The sequence below is a fragment of the Hemicordylus capensis genome, chromosome 16 (genome assembly GCF_027244095.1).
Source record: "Hemicordylus capensis ecotype Gifberg chromosome 16, rHemCap1.1.pri, whole genome shotgun sequence".
Taxonomy (NCBI): Eukaryota; Metazoa; Chordata; class Lepidosauria; order Squamata; family Cordylidae; genus Hemicordylus; species Hemicordylus capensis.
The window spans coordinates 14,917,831-14,933,369 of record NC_069672.1 but is presented as its reverse complement, the minus strand read 5'-3'; the positions used below and the strand labels follow the sequence as shown (position 1 = coordinate 14,933,369).

Below are 15,539 nucleotides of genomic sequence, written 5' to 3'. Positions count from 1 at the left end.
CAGTATATGGCAGCTTCCTCTGTTCCTAAATTGGCCCCTGCTGGGACCTTCTGCATGCATGCAAGTGCTCTTCCGCTGAACTACAGCCCCGTCCCTTAATGTCTCCCATCCAAATGCAAACCAAGGTGAGCCCTGCTTAGCAAAGGGGACCATTCACACTCGCTACCATAAGACCAGCAGACTGAGTGGCATGTATGAATATGGTTCACCCTTTTGCACTGCGCTTCTTCTGCAAATGCAATTTCCGGTGGGTGCCCCTCTGAGTACTGGAAACCCGACGTTCCGCTTATTGTTGTTTATTAGCCGTTGCTTCTTAAATTCCACCCCCAGTGGGGGGAAAAATCCGCATTTGATTCTCTGAACTGAAGGCTGAGGAGGCAGCAACAGAGATTGGAAGGTGACAGGCCGCCTTGGCTGCTTCAGAGAACAGACACCTCGGATAACGAGGGCTGACTGCGATGCGAAGGGAGGGTAATTACAGGGTCTCCCAGCGCAATTCATCTTCGGAGCACGAAAACAGGAACCAGCACTCATCACTGCATGCTGGGATCACTCCCCATTGAACTTTCTCCTGCGTAGGGAGTTGGCGGATGTGCAGGTGGGCGTCAAAGGAACTAGGGAAAGCGATCTCTGTAAATAAGACTCACAGCACTGTCATGGGTGGATGGATGGTCAGATTTGTAAGAACGTTAAGAAAAGCCCTGCTGGATCAGGCCCAAAGCTTATCTCGTCCAGCACCCTGTTTCACACAGTGGCCCACCAGATGCCTCTGGGAAGCCCACAGGCAAATGCTGAGGGCATGCATTGCCCTCTCTTCTGCTGTTGCTCCCTTGCAGCTGGTATTAAGAGGCATCCTACCTCTGAGGCTGGAGGTGGCCTATAGCTCTCAGACTAGTAGCCATTGATAGCCCTGTCCTCCATGAATTTGACCAAGCCCTTCTTAAAGCCATCCAAGCTGGCGACTGTCATCACATCTTGTGGCAGAGAATTCCAGAGGTTAATTATGCCTTGTGTGAAAAAGTACTTCCTTCTATCAGTCCGAAATTTCTTGGCCATCAGTTTCATGGGATGACCCCAGGTTCTCATGTTACGAGAGAGGGAGAAAAAACTTCTCTCTATCAACTTTCACCACAGCATGCATGGTTTTTATAGACCTCTATTAGGTCTCCCCTCAGTTGTCTTTTTTCCTAAACACTTAATACAACTCAATGCAACTAATACTATTACACACTTAATAAAAACATTAAACTTCAGAACTTTAAAATAGTATAAATCTGTTAAGGACTTATACACAGTAAAACAGCACAGCACAACAGCACAGAGCATTACAGATTATATGCATGCTGACGTGGGAGTAAGTCCCTTTGAGCTGCTGCCAGTCAGAGTATACAATACTCAGCCAGATGGACCAACCGCCTTACTTGGTATAAGGCAGTTTCCTATAGACCTGACCTATGTGTTGATGAGGCCATCGCTCATTGAAAGAGCATCTAAGGTGGTGTCTCCAGGTAAAGCTGGGAAAGACGCCTGCCTGAAACCTTGGAGAGCTACTGCCAGTCAGAGCAGAAAAAGGCAGCTTCCTAGATTCCTCTTCAGAGTTTCAAGGGAAAGGGAAGAATCCGGCATTTGGATTAAGTTGTGAAAGGATCGGGCTCCCATTCCCACGTTGGTTGCAGTGGGGAGAGGTGTGATTTCTATGAATGTATGCGGCATTCAGCCACCTAATGGCACAGTGGGAAATGACTTGCCTAGCAAGCATGAGGCTGCTGGTTCGAATCCCCGCTGGTACCTCTATCAGGCAGCAGCGATATAGGAAGATGCTGAAAGGCAATGGCCAACCCCTCCTGCATTCTACCAAAGACAACCACAGAGCTCTGGGATCGACACCGACTCAACGGCACAACTTCACCTTTATGCGGCATTCACAGTTCCTGGCACCACCCACAGATTCTGCCGGAGTATGTACTGGCCCGTTTTTAATGCATTTGCACAGCAGCCAGGATTCTTGCTGTGTTTACACAAATTTCACAAGAGTGGGGAAGACCCAGTGGATGAAAGGAAACTGGTATTGCTTCACAGGTCTCCCTCCCCTCTCCCTCCAGTGACTTGCTTTTCCCTGTACCTGCCTGGACGTCTCTCCCTAACTTCGCTTTCCGTGCCTCGTCACAAATACCAGGCCTGTTCCTCGTTTTTTCTCTGAACACCGGGGAACGCGTCTTTCTGAAGTCGTTCTATGATTATGAGATATTGATGGGTTTTTTTAAAGAAAGAGCCAAAACAAAGAGAGGACAAACAGACTGAAACATCTGTATGGTCACCTGAACCCGTCAGTCACTTTTCTCGGAAATTATCGGCCTGTGTTGGGCCGAGGGGAAGAGGTTGGAGTTCAGGCAAACACAGCCGTGCCTTCTCCCGCAGTGCAAATACAGCAGAGAGCGTTACAGCTGACAGAAACCCAGTGGACTTTGCAATGATGAGGTAGGTTCTATCCCAAACTGAATTCCTTCTCTCGGGAATTAGGGGACCTTCGTTGGTTCTGTTTTGTACCGGTGTGCAATCTCACAAATAAATGACAAAATTGTCTCTACATTGTTGAGGTTTTATACTGCCCTGGGTTTTCTGCCCCTGGGCACCTTGAGGTCTGAATTGTCTGGACTGCTCTCTTTGGAGTGATGGAGTATTCTCACCAATAGCTCTTAATCACCATAGTGAGAGGTGGAACCTCCATATTCAGGGACAGTCTTTCTTTGATTATGAGATATGGACAATCAAAAGAACAAATGTTTGGTGGGGGCCCGAGTTTAGTCAAAGGTGTGATGGAGTCTCTCCAAAGCTCTCCCCAGGAGGGAAACAGGGCCCTCAGGGCTCACAGGTCCTGGGATACTCCTCCCAGCAGCAGCACCAAATTTAGGACTGACAGAAGGGAGTGCTTTTTCAGGCAGTGCATAAGTAATCTGTGGGATTCTCTGCCACAGGCTGGCTGCCAAGTGGGATGGCTTTAAGCAGGGCTTAGACAAATTCATGGAGGGCAGGGCTACCAAGGGCTACTTTCCCCCTAGCGTTCCTAAGAGAGGGCTCCTTCTCTCTTATGGGGCCCTCTCTGCACTGAGAAAAGTGCAGCTCTGTCTGTGTGCATCTCAGCAGCATAGTGGGAAATGGCTCCTGCACTGAAGGGTTTCTATGTTTTGTTTTTCACTGAAGTGGCCCCCACTTGAAAAATAGTGAGGGGCTCTGCATTAGTTTGAGTCTAATTCTTGAAAACATGTCGGATCTCTCCTGCAGACGTTGTCTCTTCTTCATTGCCGTTTGCCATGGGGTGCTCGGTGACGTCGTTCAGCTGGAGAAAATGTATGGGCGGATTGCATCCCCTGATTTCCCCAACGTATACCCCAACAGCAAGGAGAGGACGTGGAATATCACCGTGCCTCGTGGCTACGCCGTCCGCATCTACTTCACCCACTTCAACATGGAGTTGTCTTACCAGTGTGAATATGACTACGTAAAGGTATGTGAGACTCCAGGAAGTTTCCCACATTTTACAGCCCTTTAACTCGCATCTCCTCCGGAATGGAGGGGGGGTGTTCACATATCGGCCAGATTTACCCCCAAGTCCCTACAAGTTATTGGGGAGCAGTTCACACACAATTCGGGTCTTTCACTGCGCGTTAGAGTGCAGCCCGATTTATATCCAGGGTTTTAAAAAATCCACTATTTGCGTCGGATGTTTGGGACAACTTCAGATTCACAATAAAGCCTGTTGTCTAAATTTTTACATAAAAATGCCCAGGGAGGGCTCCGTTTTACCCCAATAGCTCACAGGGATGTTGGGGTAGATCTGGCCGACACCTGAACGCGCACCCTCCATTCCGGAGGAGATGCAAACTAAAAGCCCTGTGTGAAGAACGCCCAGGTAGGGCTCTGAAAAGGTCCAGCCTGAAACCTTGGAAAGCCACTGCCAGTCAGAGTAGACAATACTGAGCTAGGCGGGCCAAGAGTCTGAATCAGTAGTTGGCAGCTTCCTATATTCCTTCCTATGGAGTCAGCGGCAAGTCCTCCTGCCCATAAGGACTCAAAGTGACTACAGGAAGATCAGGCCTATTATTTCTCTGTAAACCGCCCTGAGCCATTTTTGGAAGGGCGGTATAGAAATCGAACAAATGAATGAATGAATGAATGAATGGGGTTGGTATTCTGGTCCTCAAGACCAGCCACGTTGGTAGCACGGCTAAGAGGCAGAAAAGGCATCAGTTTTAGCAACATGCCATCGTCACTTCTCCTTCCCACGATCGGCTTTGCAGCTGCGTTCAGGAGGAGAGCTCTTGGCCAGTTTGTGTGGACATCAGAGCACAGACACCGAGGAAGCCCCCGAGGAGAAGCCGTACTACTCAGCTGGAAACAACCTGGCAGTGACCTTCAGGTCGGACTACTCCAATGAGAAGGAATTCACTGGCTTCGAGGCTTTCTTTGCTGCTGAAGGTGAGAGAGCGGGAGGGATTGTGGCTCAGCAGGAAAGTGTCCGCTTGGCACGCAGAAGGTCCCTGCGACACGAGCAACAGCCACTGCAGGGATGGATCGGGCCAGTGAGCAGAGGTTGTGGATCTTTCCCGGGGCGTAACAAGATTGGAGTGGACCCTGGGAGAAGAAGCGAAGATCCCCCAGCCCCAGGGGATTTTCTTTTTCTGCTCCCCACCCCCACATCTTTGCTGCAAAATAACTGTAGGGACATGGTGGGAAATGAAACATTCTCAGCATGCCGGTCCTCTCACTTCTGGGCAAATGATGTTATATACTCCCCAGGCGTGCAAACACTTACACACATGCGCATGTGCACACACACGAGCACACATAAACAGCCACTTGTGTGAACACACACACCCCAGCTCAGAAACATGTTTAACATACCTGCGTACGATAATCACAAATACGACCAATATTTATATTCGGGTTTTCAACAAAAGTTCCCAAAGCAGTTTAGGGAGGGAGGGAGGGAGGGAGGGGCTCCCTGTCCCCAAAGGGCTCACAATCTTAAAAAAGAAACATAAGACAGACACCAGCAACAGCCACTGGAGGAATGCTTATGCTGGGGATGGATAGGGCCAGTTGCTCTCCTCCTGCTAAATACAAGAGAATTGCCACTTTGAAAAGGTGCCTCTTTGCTCAGTTATCAGGGGATCCCTTCGTCTATTCATGCAACATCAACAGCAAGGAGTGGCTGCCACTCAGCAGGGCGGGGGGGGGCTTCCTTCAGGGACCGGGGACATTTACCCACAACCCCCAATTCAGTTGTAGCTAAACAGACCCCTGGAGCTTTCCTGCCATGCTATGATGTCAGCCTTTCTGTTGCGTAGGTGTCCTGCTACTCTCATCCTTGCCAACAGAAGTGGCAAGGCGTTCCATAGGCGAGCTGAGGCAGTAGCCCCAACTGATTTTCAACCTCCAAACGTAGCCCCAGCTGATTTTCAGCAAGGCGACTTTTAAGATGCTGTTTCTCCCCACCCCACCTTAAGGAGGACATCGTAGAACTGGAGAAGGTGCAGAAGAGGACAACCAAGATGATCAGGGGCCTGGAGCACCTTCCTTAGGAGGCAAGGCCACTGGCTACAGCATCTGGGACTTTTTAGTTGGGAAAAGAAGCAAGGAGAGAGATGATTGAGGTGCATAAAATTATGCATGGACTGGAGAGGGTGGACAGAGAGAAATGTTTCTCCCTCTCCCACAACACTAGAACCAGGGGTCACCCCATGAAACTGAAGGTCGGGAAATGTAGGACTGACAAGAGGAAGTGCTTTCCCACACCACACGTAGTACCGATGGAATTCCCTGCCGCATGATGTGGTGACAGCCACCAGCCTGGATGGGTTTAAGAAGGGTTTGGAGAAATTCATGGAGGCCAGGTCTATCAGTGGCTACTAGTCCTATGGCTATAGAGGCCACCTCCAGCCTCAGAGGCACGATGCTTTTGAATCCCAGTTGCAGGGGAACAGCAGCAGGAGAGAGGGCATGCCCTCAGCTCTTGCCTGTGGGCTTCCCAGAGGCATCTGGTGGGCCACTGTGGGAAACAAGATGGTGGACTAGACTAGACCTGGGGCCTGATCCAGCAGGGCTGTTCTTCTGTTCTTTCCTTACCCCAGACATCGACGAGTGCAAACAGCTCATCGACGGAGAGCCTCTCTGCGAACAGCATTGCCACAACTACCTGGGTGGATTTTACTGCAGCTGCCGAGTCGGCTACCTGCTGCACAGAAACAAGAGGACCTGCACAGGTGCGTCAGCCCAACCCAAAGCAAGGCGATGACCCCTGGGCTAGTTTCTAGCAATACACCCCTTCTTTTCTTCTGAGTGGGGCCTCTACCATTGTTCTGGACGGTTCGGCTCCTTGAATGGGGACAGGCGGTCCTCCCGGGATCCTGGGCCCAGATCACTGCCGTTTCGGAAGTCAGATTCTCTCTTTTTGAATTGTGTCTGGGGGAAAATTGGCTGCCCTGCCAGATTTTAATTAGTCCATGTGCCAGGCACGCAAATGTGGTCCGCCGGGCCCATCTCGGGGGATGAATGCTCATCACAGTTTCTGGTAACGACTAACTCCGCAGAGGTGGGAAAGAGCTGATAGCACTGTTGCACTTAGAGCTGCTTCCACCCCTCCTTTTTCCCTACCTCCAAACAATTAGGATAAAATTGCTGCCATGTCTGAACTGAGCAAAGAGTCAGGGTAACAACGCAGCAATGGCTGTCCTCTCTCCAGGGAGCAATCTTAGGAGGACGTTCATCCCCGTTTTTGTTCCCATTCCTCTAACATTGATCAAATTTTATAGGGTTTTTTGTTTGTTTGTTTTTAAAACCTTTTAAAGCTTAGCCAACGCCATGGCAGTGCAAATTTGGCCGCTGTGGGCCCAAAGGTCAGGACAATCCAAGCATGAGAACAGGCTGGATGTCTTGCAATGCTATCTCAGCTCTTTTCCATCTCTAGGGGTGCAGACCTTGTCAAAAATCACAATGAGCATCCGTCCCCCAGATGGTACTGGTCACCCAATTTTCTCTGCCTTTTGCTCAGGAAGGCTCATATTCACCAGCCTTTCTCTCTCTCTCTCTCTCTCTCTCTCTCTTTTCTGTCCCTCTTTTCCAGCGTGAAATAAATATAATCTCTTCTCCACGGCTTAGGCAGAGATGGAGACAGACGCGCCGGCATCACCTCCTGACCGCCCATAGCCTCCTGCTGCAAGCCCACGGAAAGCTATGCTTGAGCTGAGCTTGTGTCTCTCTCTTCCTCCCGCTTCTGGGCTCCCTCCTGCCGTTAATAAAATGGCTTTCTCTTCTCCTCCCAACCTTCTGCAGACTTTACTTCGCAGCCCCAGGGAGGAAAGTGAATTACCGATAAGGAGCACTGCTTGAAAACAGAACTGGCAGGAGGAGAGTCCTGGTGGGAGGGGGAGGGTGCAGTCAAAGAATGGGAGGGACACTTCTCCTGAGTCAGACCCTTGGTCCATCTCACTCAGTATTGTCTACACAGACTGGCAGTGGCTTCTCCCAGGTTGCAGGCAGGAATCTCTCTCAGCCCTATCTTGGAGATGCTGCCAGGGAGGGAACTGGGAACCTTCTCCATGCAAGCATACAGGTGGTCTTCTGAGAGCGGCCTCATCCCCTCAGGGGAATATCTTGCAGTGCTCACACATTTAATCTCCCATCCAAATGCAAACCAGGGCAGACCCCGCTTAGGAAAGGGGACAACTCATGCTCGCAACCACTAGAGCAGCTCTTCTCCCCATAGGACGCCCCCTGAGGCCACATATAAAGGGAGATTAAATGGAGAAGGAGAACCAGTATGAAATATACAGCTCAGTGGAAGAGCATCTGCTTAGCATGTGGAAGGTCCCGGGTTCAATCCCCAGCCAGGTGGGGCTGAGAAAAATCCCAGCCTGAAGTCCTGGAGAGCCACTGCCAGTCAATAGACAACACTGAGCTAAATAGACCAATGTTCCTATGTTTTCCTTAGTTCCTATGTTTACTTAGCAGCCACAGTGTGATCTCACCCTCCAAGCCGTCCACCGGCAGCTCACGTTCAATTGCGACAGGGAGTGCTGTGCAGAATGTGCCTACATGCATGCCACAGGGATCTATTGGACAATGCCTGTGATGTCAATGTTGGTGATGAGTGAAACCCCTTCCCTGGTCCATCTTCCCCTTTTCTTGTTTATCCTGAGTTCATCGGCAGTGTTCCCTGTAAGAGGTGTTTTTGACTACAACTCCAAGCATCCTCAGCGGCAATGGCCTTTGGCGGAGGTTTATGGGAGTTGTCGTCTACAACATCTGGAAATGCCTGTTACAGGGAACAGTTCGCCATCTTCGCCCTGCCCTGACCGTGCCTGCAGCCATTTTGCTGAGACCACATGGTTCTCCCTGCAGTATGAAATGATGCGGCCGGGTGGGCAGGGGGAGATGGAGCCATGTGGTTGTCCTGATCCTGTGCCTCAGCTGAGCATTAAAACATAGAGCTGCATTGACTCGCTCCCGCTTTACATCCACACTTAAGAGAACGTTCTGGGTCTTTCCAGCTGGCGAGCGTAATTTACAGCCTGCTGTTAATTTCAGACCTAATGATCCGGCCAACACGGGTTCGCAAGTTGAGAGGGACTCATTTCTCAGAGTTCAGGTCTCTTGTGGGCAGTGCAGTGTATCTGTAATAAAAATATAGGCCTAAGTGTAATTGAATGCTCTCTTGGCACTCTTAAAGCCCAGACGGAGTTTACGGCCATGGGCAGCATGAAAAGTTAGCCCATTCCTCTTGCGTGAGCCATTTCTTCTTTAAAAAAAAACTCTATAGATTTTTCTCGCTTGCAGATCTGTGAGATGAAAATATAGCTCTTAATAAAAGCAGCTCCCTATGGACACACAGTTCAAATAGGAAAGGGGAACCAGTTTGAAATATTCCATTATCATGGCCACACCTGTTGGAAGACAACGGGTGTCCTAAACTGCCACAGTATGACCTTACCCTCCGCCCCACCCACCCACCCACTGTGCTCTCATCAGCTGAGACAGGGAGTGCTGTGTAGAACATGGCTGCATGCATTCCACAGGCACCTATTGGACCATGCCTGTGATGTCATCTCCAGGTGCCTTCCCAGACAGCAGACTTTACGGGCGGGGGGGCGAATTTCCCACGAGGCTTTACTGCAAGTCCAAGGACCCTAAATTGTCATTACTTTCAGGCTGCAATTCTAGGCATGCTTACATGAGAGTGAGCCTTACTGGGTACACCATGGGACATATTGCTGAGAAAACACCATTTACAGTTTGCATGAAGTAGTACTTCTCTCTGTCCCATGTCAGTCCATTGGATGACCCAGAGTAAAATGAACGCAGAAGGTCTCTCCGTTCACTTCCTCCACCCAGCCATGGATTTGTAAACCTCTGCTGGATCTTTCTGCTGCCTTTCAGCTGCCAAAAGCACAGGGCCTTCCAGGTACAGCATCTAAAACAGCAATGGTCCACGACACCTTTCTGCAGAAGATTATTAGTCACCAATACGCAGACAATGGGATTTTCAAGGACTCTTCATTTCATCGGGAGAAGAGGGGGACAGAGTGCTGGTTTTTTGTTTCGATTAAGGAAAAAATGGGGGAAATAATACCAGCAGATGAGAGCCCTCTTTTTCTTCTCTCTCCAAGCTTAAATTGGAAAGGGAGATGAATCGAGAGAGGGGAGGCGAAGGAAAATAAAGGGAGCCTTTGATTCTGAGTCATCCTGAGCCTCACTGCTGTGAAGGCAAAAATATTCCGAGGGTGTTTTCAACCCTGGCTCCATCCTCCCCTGCAAATGTGTTAGGAGAGAGGCCACTGATGCGAACTCTCACCAGCGGTAAGGATCACTCGGCCCCAGTCAGTACCAAGTGCCGTCAAGAAGCTGAGAGCCTCCAGGCGCTCGGGAACTGATTGATCATGCCCAGCGATGCCAGCAGGGGCCAGGGCACTTCTGAGCATGCCAGCAAGAGTTATGCAGCTGGATTCTGCCGAGCGGAGATTATTTCCCCTCCTACGCCTGGCGACCAAGAGCGCAGCCCGTGGACGGGACGGGGTTTTGGAGGCTTCCAGAAGGAAAGAGGCGGGTGGCCGAGATCCAGATTGTGCCACAACCTGAACACTAAAGAGCAGGCTTTAAATTAAGTTTAGGGTTGGCACTGAAAGAGGCATGAATTGCCAACACCGCTGGTTTCTGCAGATGTCAGCACAGTGGTCGGCCACTGGCAGCCCCAGGGCCAAGTCCTACCCAGATGCAAAAGGTGTTTAAGAGAGCAGATGAAGTGATTGAGGGTAACTTTGTAGTCTAGCAGGATGAAAAAGGGAAAGTCTTTTGTTCCAGCAGGTAGACCGGAGAACCTTCCCTGCAAAGGGCGGCTATAGCACTGGGGGCTTCTTAGTTGAGTGAAACTACAACGAGAATGGATGCCATGGAGATTTCTAAAATTATGGAGAAAATATATTTTCTCCCTCTCACATAACTCTGGAACATGGGGTTGCTTCGTGAGATCACCTGGAAATGGACAGGCAGTGAGAGCAGGCTCCACAATTTCATCCCTTCTGCTGTTGTCGAACTACAGCTCCCATCAACCCCTGCCACTAGTCAATAGCCAGGGATGATGGGAGTTGTAATCCATCTGCAGAACGGCCGACGTTGTGCGGCTCTAAGTTAGAGTGTCAGACTAGAAGCGAGGAGAAACCTAGGTTCAAATTCCCGCTCAGCCATGAAACCTCTAGATGAAGTCAGGGCCAGTTGGTTTCTCCCCCACCCAAGGCTAACCTGCCTCACAGGATTGTTGTTGGGGCGGCCCAAGGTTCTGCAGAACCTGAGGCAAGACACAAAATGCCGCCTTGCCCCACACCCCTGGTGGGGTCCAGGCCCCTTTCAAGACCAACCATCGAAAGCTTTGAAAAGGCATGAGGAGTGCGAAGGAAAGTTGCTAGCAATTTCTTCTTTTCTCCTTGCAAAGGTATGCAAGGTTTGCAAGCTTTGTAAAGTCTGCTAGGTAAAGTTTCCTGTGCAAACTCCCTGCATAGTTTGTAAGGGTCGGATTGTGCCCGAAAACTTGCAAAGGTGAGGGTGGTGGAAGATCTTGCCGCAGGCACTGCCCCATCGTGCCTCGTGAAAAGGTCGCCCCGATGGTGGTGACAATAAAACGGCAGGGGCAAGCCTGGAGCTCATTAGAGGCACTGCTCCCTCCACTATAACGCTGAACCCTTTTCTTCCTACAGGCCTCCTCCTGCATTCAACACACGCTGGGGACGTGGGCATGAACCAATCCACAAATAGCCCTAGACGGCCATTGCCATCGGGAGAAACACCCCAAGGGAAGCTTCACAAAGTGCACTTGCTTGCTTTCCTGATTTGCTTTCCTTCCTCCCCTCCATCTAGCGGACTGCCCAGATAAGGTGCTGACGGCAAGATCTGGCGAGATCACCAGCCCAGATTACCCTGATCCGTACCCCAAGTTCTCCAACTGCCGCTACAGCATCCAGGTGGAAGAGGGCTTCGTAGTCACCCTGGAATTTGTGGAAACCTTTGATGTAGAGACCCACCCGGAGGTGCTGTGCCCCTACGACATCCTTAAGGTCAGTCGGGCCTGCCCTCCAGGTCCCTGCTGCTCATGCGTGGAAGGCAATGGCCGTGTTACTCCTTGGTCTGCCTTGCAGCACAGACAGGATGGGGCCATAGCTCTGTGGGAGAGCATCTGTTTTGCAGGCAGAAGCAACCCCAGTTCAATCCCTGGCAGCATCTCCAGGCAGAGATGGGAAGGACTCCTGCCTGAAACCTTGGAGAGCTGCTGCCGGGCAGAGTAGACAATACTGAGCTAGAGGGACCAGTGACCTGACTCAGTATAAAGCAAGTTCCTATGTGAATCCTCTGCTTCTCTCAGGGATAGGACCATAGCTCAGCAGCAGACCTCAATCCCCGAAATCTCCAGGTAAGGTCCAGCTAGCTCAGTACCAAGAGGATATGTCCAGAGCAGACCACACTGCGCTCAATGGACCAAGGTCTGACTAGAGTAAGGCAGTTTCCTCGGTCTCTGGTGTCTGAATCATCGCCATTTCTCACAGGTGTGCACCGACGTCCACCTTATCAGTAGCTTTCAAGGCCAATCAAGGCCTTGCTCAGGCAAAGGAGTCGTGTGATTCCACAGGGAAGCCAAAGAGATTCCTACCAGGCTGCAATCCTGAACAGGCTAAGGAGTAAACTCCACTGGGCACAGGGTGGGCTGCATTGCATGAGACACGTTTGCGCATACTTATAGTTGAGCTCTGAGGAGCATTAAAGCTGTGCTCAGCCTCTTACCTGTCAACGTGTTCTTTTTAAAGGATATTTATTACAAAGCATTATTGTACTTTGCGCTTGAGGAAAAAAGAAGACTCCAGAAGATTTCGATCAACTTCTTTTATGGAGCAGTTATGCAGTAGTCATCGAAAGGGTACACTGAAATATACAGCCTACTAGCATGCTTATGGCTATTAACCTGAATCCAGCAAGGTTCCTGCAAATGCAAAAATGTTGCGCGGGGCAAGGCGCACTTTAAAATCAGTGTTTGTGAAGTTTCCACAAGGAAGCAGACGCAGGGAGGAGTCGGAGGAGGCAGAAGCCTTCGAAAGTGTTGGAGCAGGCAGGCGTGGGCCGCAACCCAGGGATCTTGCAGGGAGATCTTGCCCAGCTGTGACGTTTTCCTTCCATCGTTTCAGGTTAACACACCCAAGCAAGGCTTCGGCCCATTCTGCGGGAACACCCTCCCTCCGAGAGTTGACACACACAGCCACAACGTGGAGATCCAGTTCACCACGGACCTTTCTGGAGTTCACACTGGATGGAAGATCAGATACAACACCACAAGTCAGTGACCGTTAAGAAAGAGCGATTTAAGAGTCAGGCTCTGTGGCCCTCTCCGGCTTCAAGACACATGCTGTGTGAAACCAGGGATTCTCAAACTTGGCTTGGCCTCTGGCCTTCATCCCCATCGGCCACTGTGCAGTCCGACTTTCTGTACTAAACAGGAACTGCACTAAGCAGAACCAGGGCCATGACACAGAGGTGGGATTGAGCTCACTGGGGCATCTGTTTGACCAAGGTGGGAAAGGGGCCCCAGCTAGGAGGGCTATTCTCAAGAAGGAAAAAAGAGTGAGGCAATCATATACCGTATCTACCCAAAAAGAACACAGGCCCCATGTGATGACGCAAAGACAATGGCAAATGAGCAGAGGCCAGTGGCAGGTAGAAGAGGTGGCAGGCTGCAGTTCAACAGCAGAAGTTCCTCCGTCATGCCTCTACTGGGCACTTTCCAGATTACCTGCTCAACAGCGGTAAAATGCTTCAGCGCTGGGCAGAGCGCCTTGAAACCAGTAAATACTATTACGCAAAAGCCACCAGTAGGGGGAGCGGTCTTGCGACTGCTCCACAACAGGAAACTCCACAATGGGGAAACACAGCTATTTATTTGCACCGCACTTGTGGCGTGATAAGACTGTAACGTGGCAATAAAATCCGAAAGGCAGCATCAGAAATGTGAACGGCACCATGCTGACAGAACAGGGACAGCAATGTAGAAACACAGACAGTTTGGAAGCACACTTAACGAACACGTAGTGACACTGTTCTAGTGTCCAATCTGGAAAGTGCCCACCCACCCACCGGGGCCTCACTGGCAGGCAACTGCAGTAGTCTCCCTGCTGCTGCGATGCTGGTCTTCCTCCTCCTGCTCATCTGCTTCCTTCAAAGCAGTAGATCTGGGTGGAGGAGAGGAAGGAGTTGGAGGGCAGGGTCTCCCTATGCTACCTTCAACTACCCGCTACCTCTCTGGAGCACTGCTGCCAGTAGACCAGATCCAAAGTGACAAATACAGAATAATTTTGGGCAGGGGGTTCTGTTGTAATTAATATGTCAAACAGTGTCATTTTCATGCATTTTCTCTCTATAGATTGTGAAACACCAAGGGACTCCCCCCGCCCCGTATGGGGTGGTACAGAAATATAAGAAATAAAAATAATAATAAATATAGGTTATACTAGTTGCCCCAAAGGAAGAGTGCCCTGAATTTAAAAAGACCCCCACAATTTCTAACGTCAAAGAACTTGGGGGGGGGGGAGGACCTAGTCTTGAATTCAGGTAAAGTAAAGTTGTGCCGTTGAGTCCGTGCTGACTCCTGGCGCCCACAGAGCCCTGTGGTTGTCTTTGGTAGAATCCAGGAGGGGTTGACTACTGCCATCTCCTGCGCAGTACGAGATGATGCCTTTCAGCACCTTCCTATATGCTGCTGCCAGATATAGGTGTTTCCCATAGACTGGGAAACATACCAGCGGGGATTTGAACCAGCGGGATTTGAACCAGCAACCTCTTGCTCCCTAGACAAGTCACTTCCCTGTAGCACCATTAGGTAATTAGGTGATTCAGGTAAATTCAGTAATAATTCATTGGTAAGATTAGCAAAGGTAAGCGAAAGAAGACTGCCGCTCCGATGTTTTGGTATGGAAGCAGGGAGCCTTACTTAACAAGAGTTTTGTCCTTCGACTTTCTGCAGGTATCCCATGTCCCAACCCTGAAGCGCCACCCCATGGCCAGATCCATCCAGTGCAAGCAAAATACATTATGAAAGAGTCCTATAGTCTGTCCTGCGAAACTGGCTATGTCCTCTTGGAAGTAGGTAACGCAACAGCTGTGACAGTTTTCCCATTATATTCTATATAATCTCTAAGACTGACATATTCTGTAAACCAGGCACGTCCACAGTCTTGGGTCCTCAGGTATCTAGAAGAACTCCCATCACCCCAACTGGGCACTGTGGCTGGGGGTGATGGGAGCTGGAGTTGTCCTCCCGCTAGAACCCCTTTTCGGACTATACACTGCTGCCTTCTACTGAGCCAAGCCCTTGGCCTATCTAGCTCAGCACTGTCTACACTGACTGGCAGCAGCCCTCCAGTGTCTCAGGCAGAGAAGGGTCTTCCCCAGCCCTCCACGGAGATGCTGCCAGGGACTGAATCTGGGGCCTTCTGCATGCAGAGCAGGGACTCCGCCACTGAGCAAAGGCCCCCATCCTGGATACCTCGACGATTCCGGCTCTCTCCCACCCTCAGAACTCCGTGCATTAGAGGGGAAGGAAGAACACTCACTTGCAGAAGGCTGTCTGCTTTCGGAAGAGATTGCCCGTGACAAAGGGCACGCTGTTTAGCCGCCAAGTCTCTCTCTCTGGAGTTAAGAGCAACGATCCATTTATGTTCTCCTGTACCAAAAGAGAAAACTGAAAGGCATTGTATATTAGCGCTCCGTTGCATGTCAGCTTTATTGCTTCCTTAGACAAGGCTTCTAAACACCCTCCCTCTCCAGTGCCGGCTGAACCACCACCTCTCTGCCAGCACTCCAGTTGGACCCAGGCTCTGAAACATTCTGTGAGCCACGGGGAAGGAGCAGGAACGGGGAGCCGATTCTCCTCATGCACGAGGAGAAGGAGATGTGCGACCACTGATCTGGCACAGAAGAGTGGGACAGGACATGGCCATTCTAGGCATCTA

The 15,539-nt window shown here is 50.5% G+C and overlaps 2 protein-coding genes across 7 annotated transcripts in view; one reads left to right on the top strand and one right to left on the bottom strand.

Moving 5' to 3' along the window:
• Positions 1-2,122: 2,122 nt before the first annotated feature.
• The window catches only part of MASP2 (MBL associated serine protease 2), a 19,584-nt gene continuing 6,167 nt past the window's right edge, over positions 2,123-15,539 (top strand). Inside the window, exons 1-7 of one of the 3 annotated variants that reach the window (XM_053281230.1) lie at positions 2,123-2,478; positions 3,283-3,505; positions 4,299-4,476; positions 6,132-6,263; positions 11,407-11,603; positions 12,723-12,870; positions 14,552-14,670. In XM_053281230.1, coding sequence (XP_053137205.1) covers positions 2,471-2,478; positions 3,283-3,505; positions 4,299-4,476; positions 6,132-6,263; positions 11,407-11,603; positions 12,723-12,870; positions 14,552-14,670 — 1,005 coding nt within the window. In that variant the 5' untranslated portion in view covers positions 2,123-2,470. Of the gene's footprint in view, positions 2,479-3,282; positions 3,506-4,298; positions 4,477-6,131; positions 6,264-7,123; positions 7,323-11,406; positions 11,604-12,722; positions 12,871-14,551; positions 14,671-15,539 lie in introns of those variants that run through there. The other 2 variants (XM_053281228.1, XM_053281229.1) reach the window with 2 other exon arrangements.
• The window catches only part of TARDBP (TAR DNA binding protein), a 24,556-nt gene continuing 21,717 nt past the window's right edge, over positions 12,701-15,539 (bottom strand). For 2 of the 4 annotated variants that reach the window (XM_053281224.1, XM_053281223.1), the window contains exons 8-9: positions 15,141-15,250; positions 12,701-12,840 (exon numbers count right to left, since the gene is read on the bottom strand). In XM_053281224.1, coding sequence (XP_053137199.1) covers positions 12,814-12,840; positions 15,141-15,250 — 137 coding nt within the window. In that variant the 3' untranslated portion in view covers positions 12,701-12,813. Of the gene's footprint in view, positions 12,841-15,140; positions 15,269-15,539 lie in introns of all 4 variants that reach the window. The other 2 variants (XM_053281221.1, XM_053281220.1) reach the window with 1 other exon arrangement.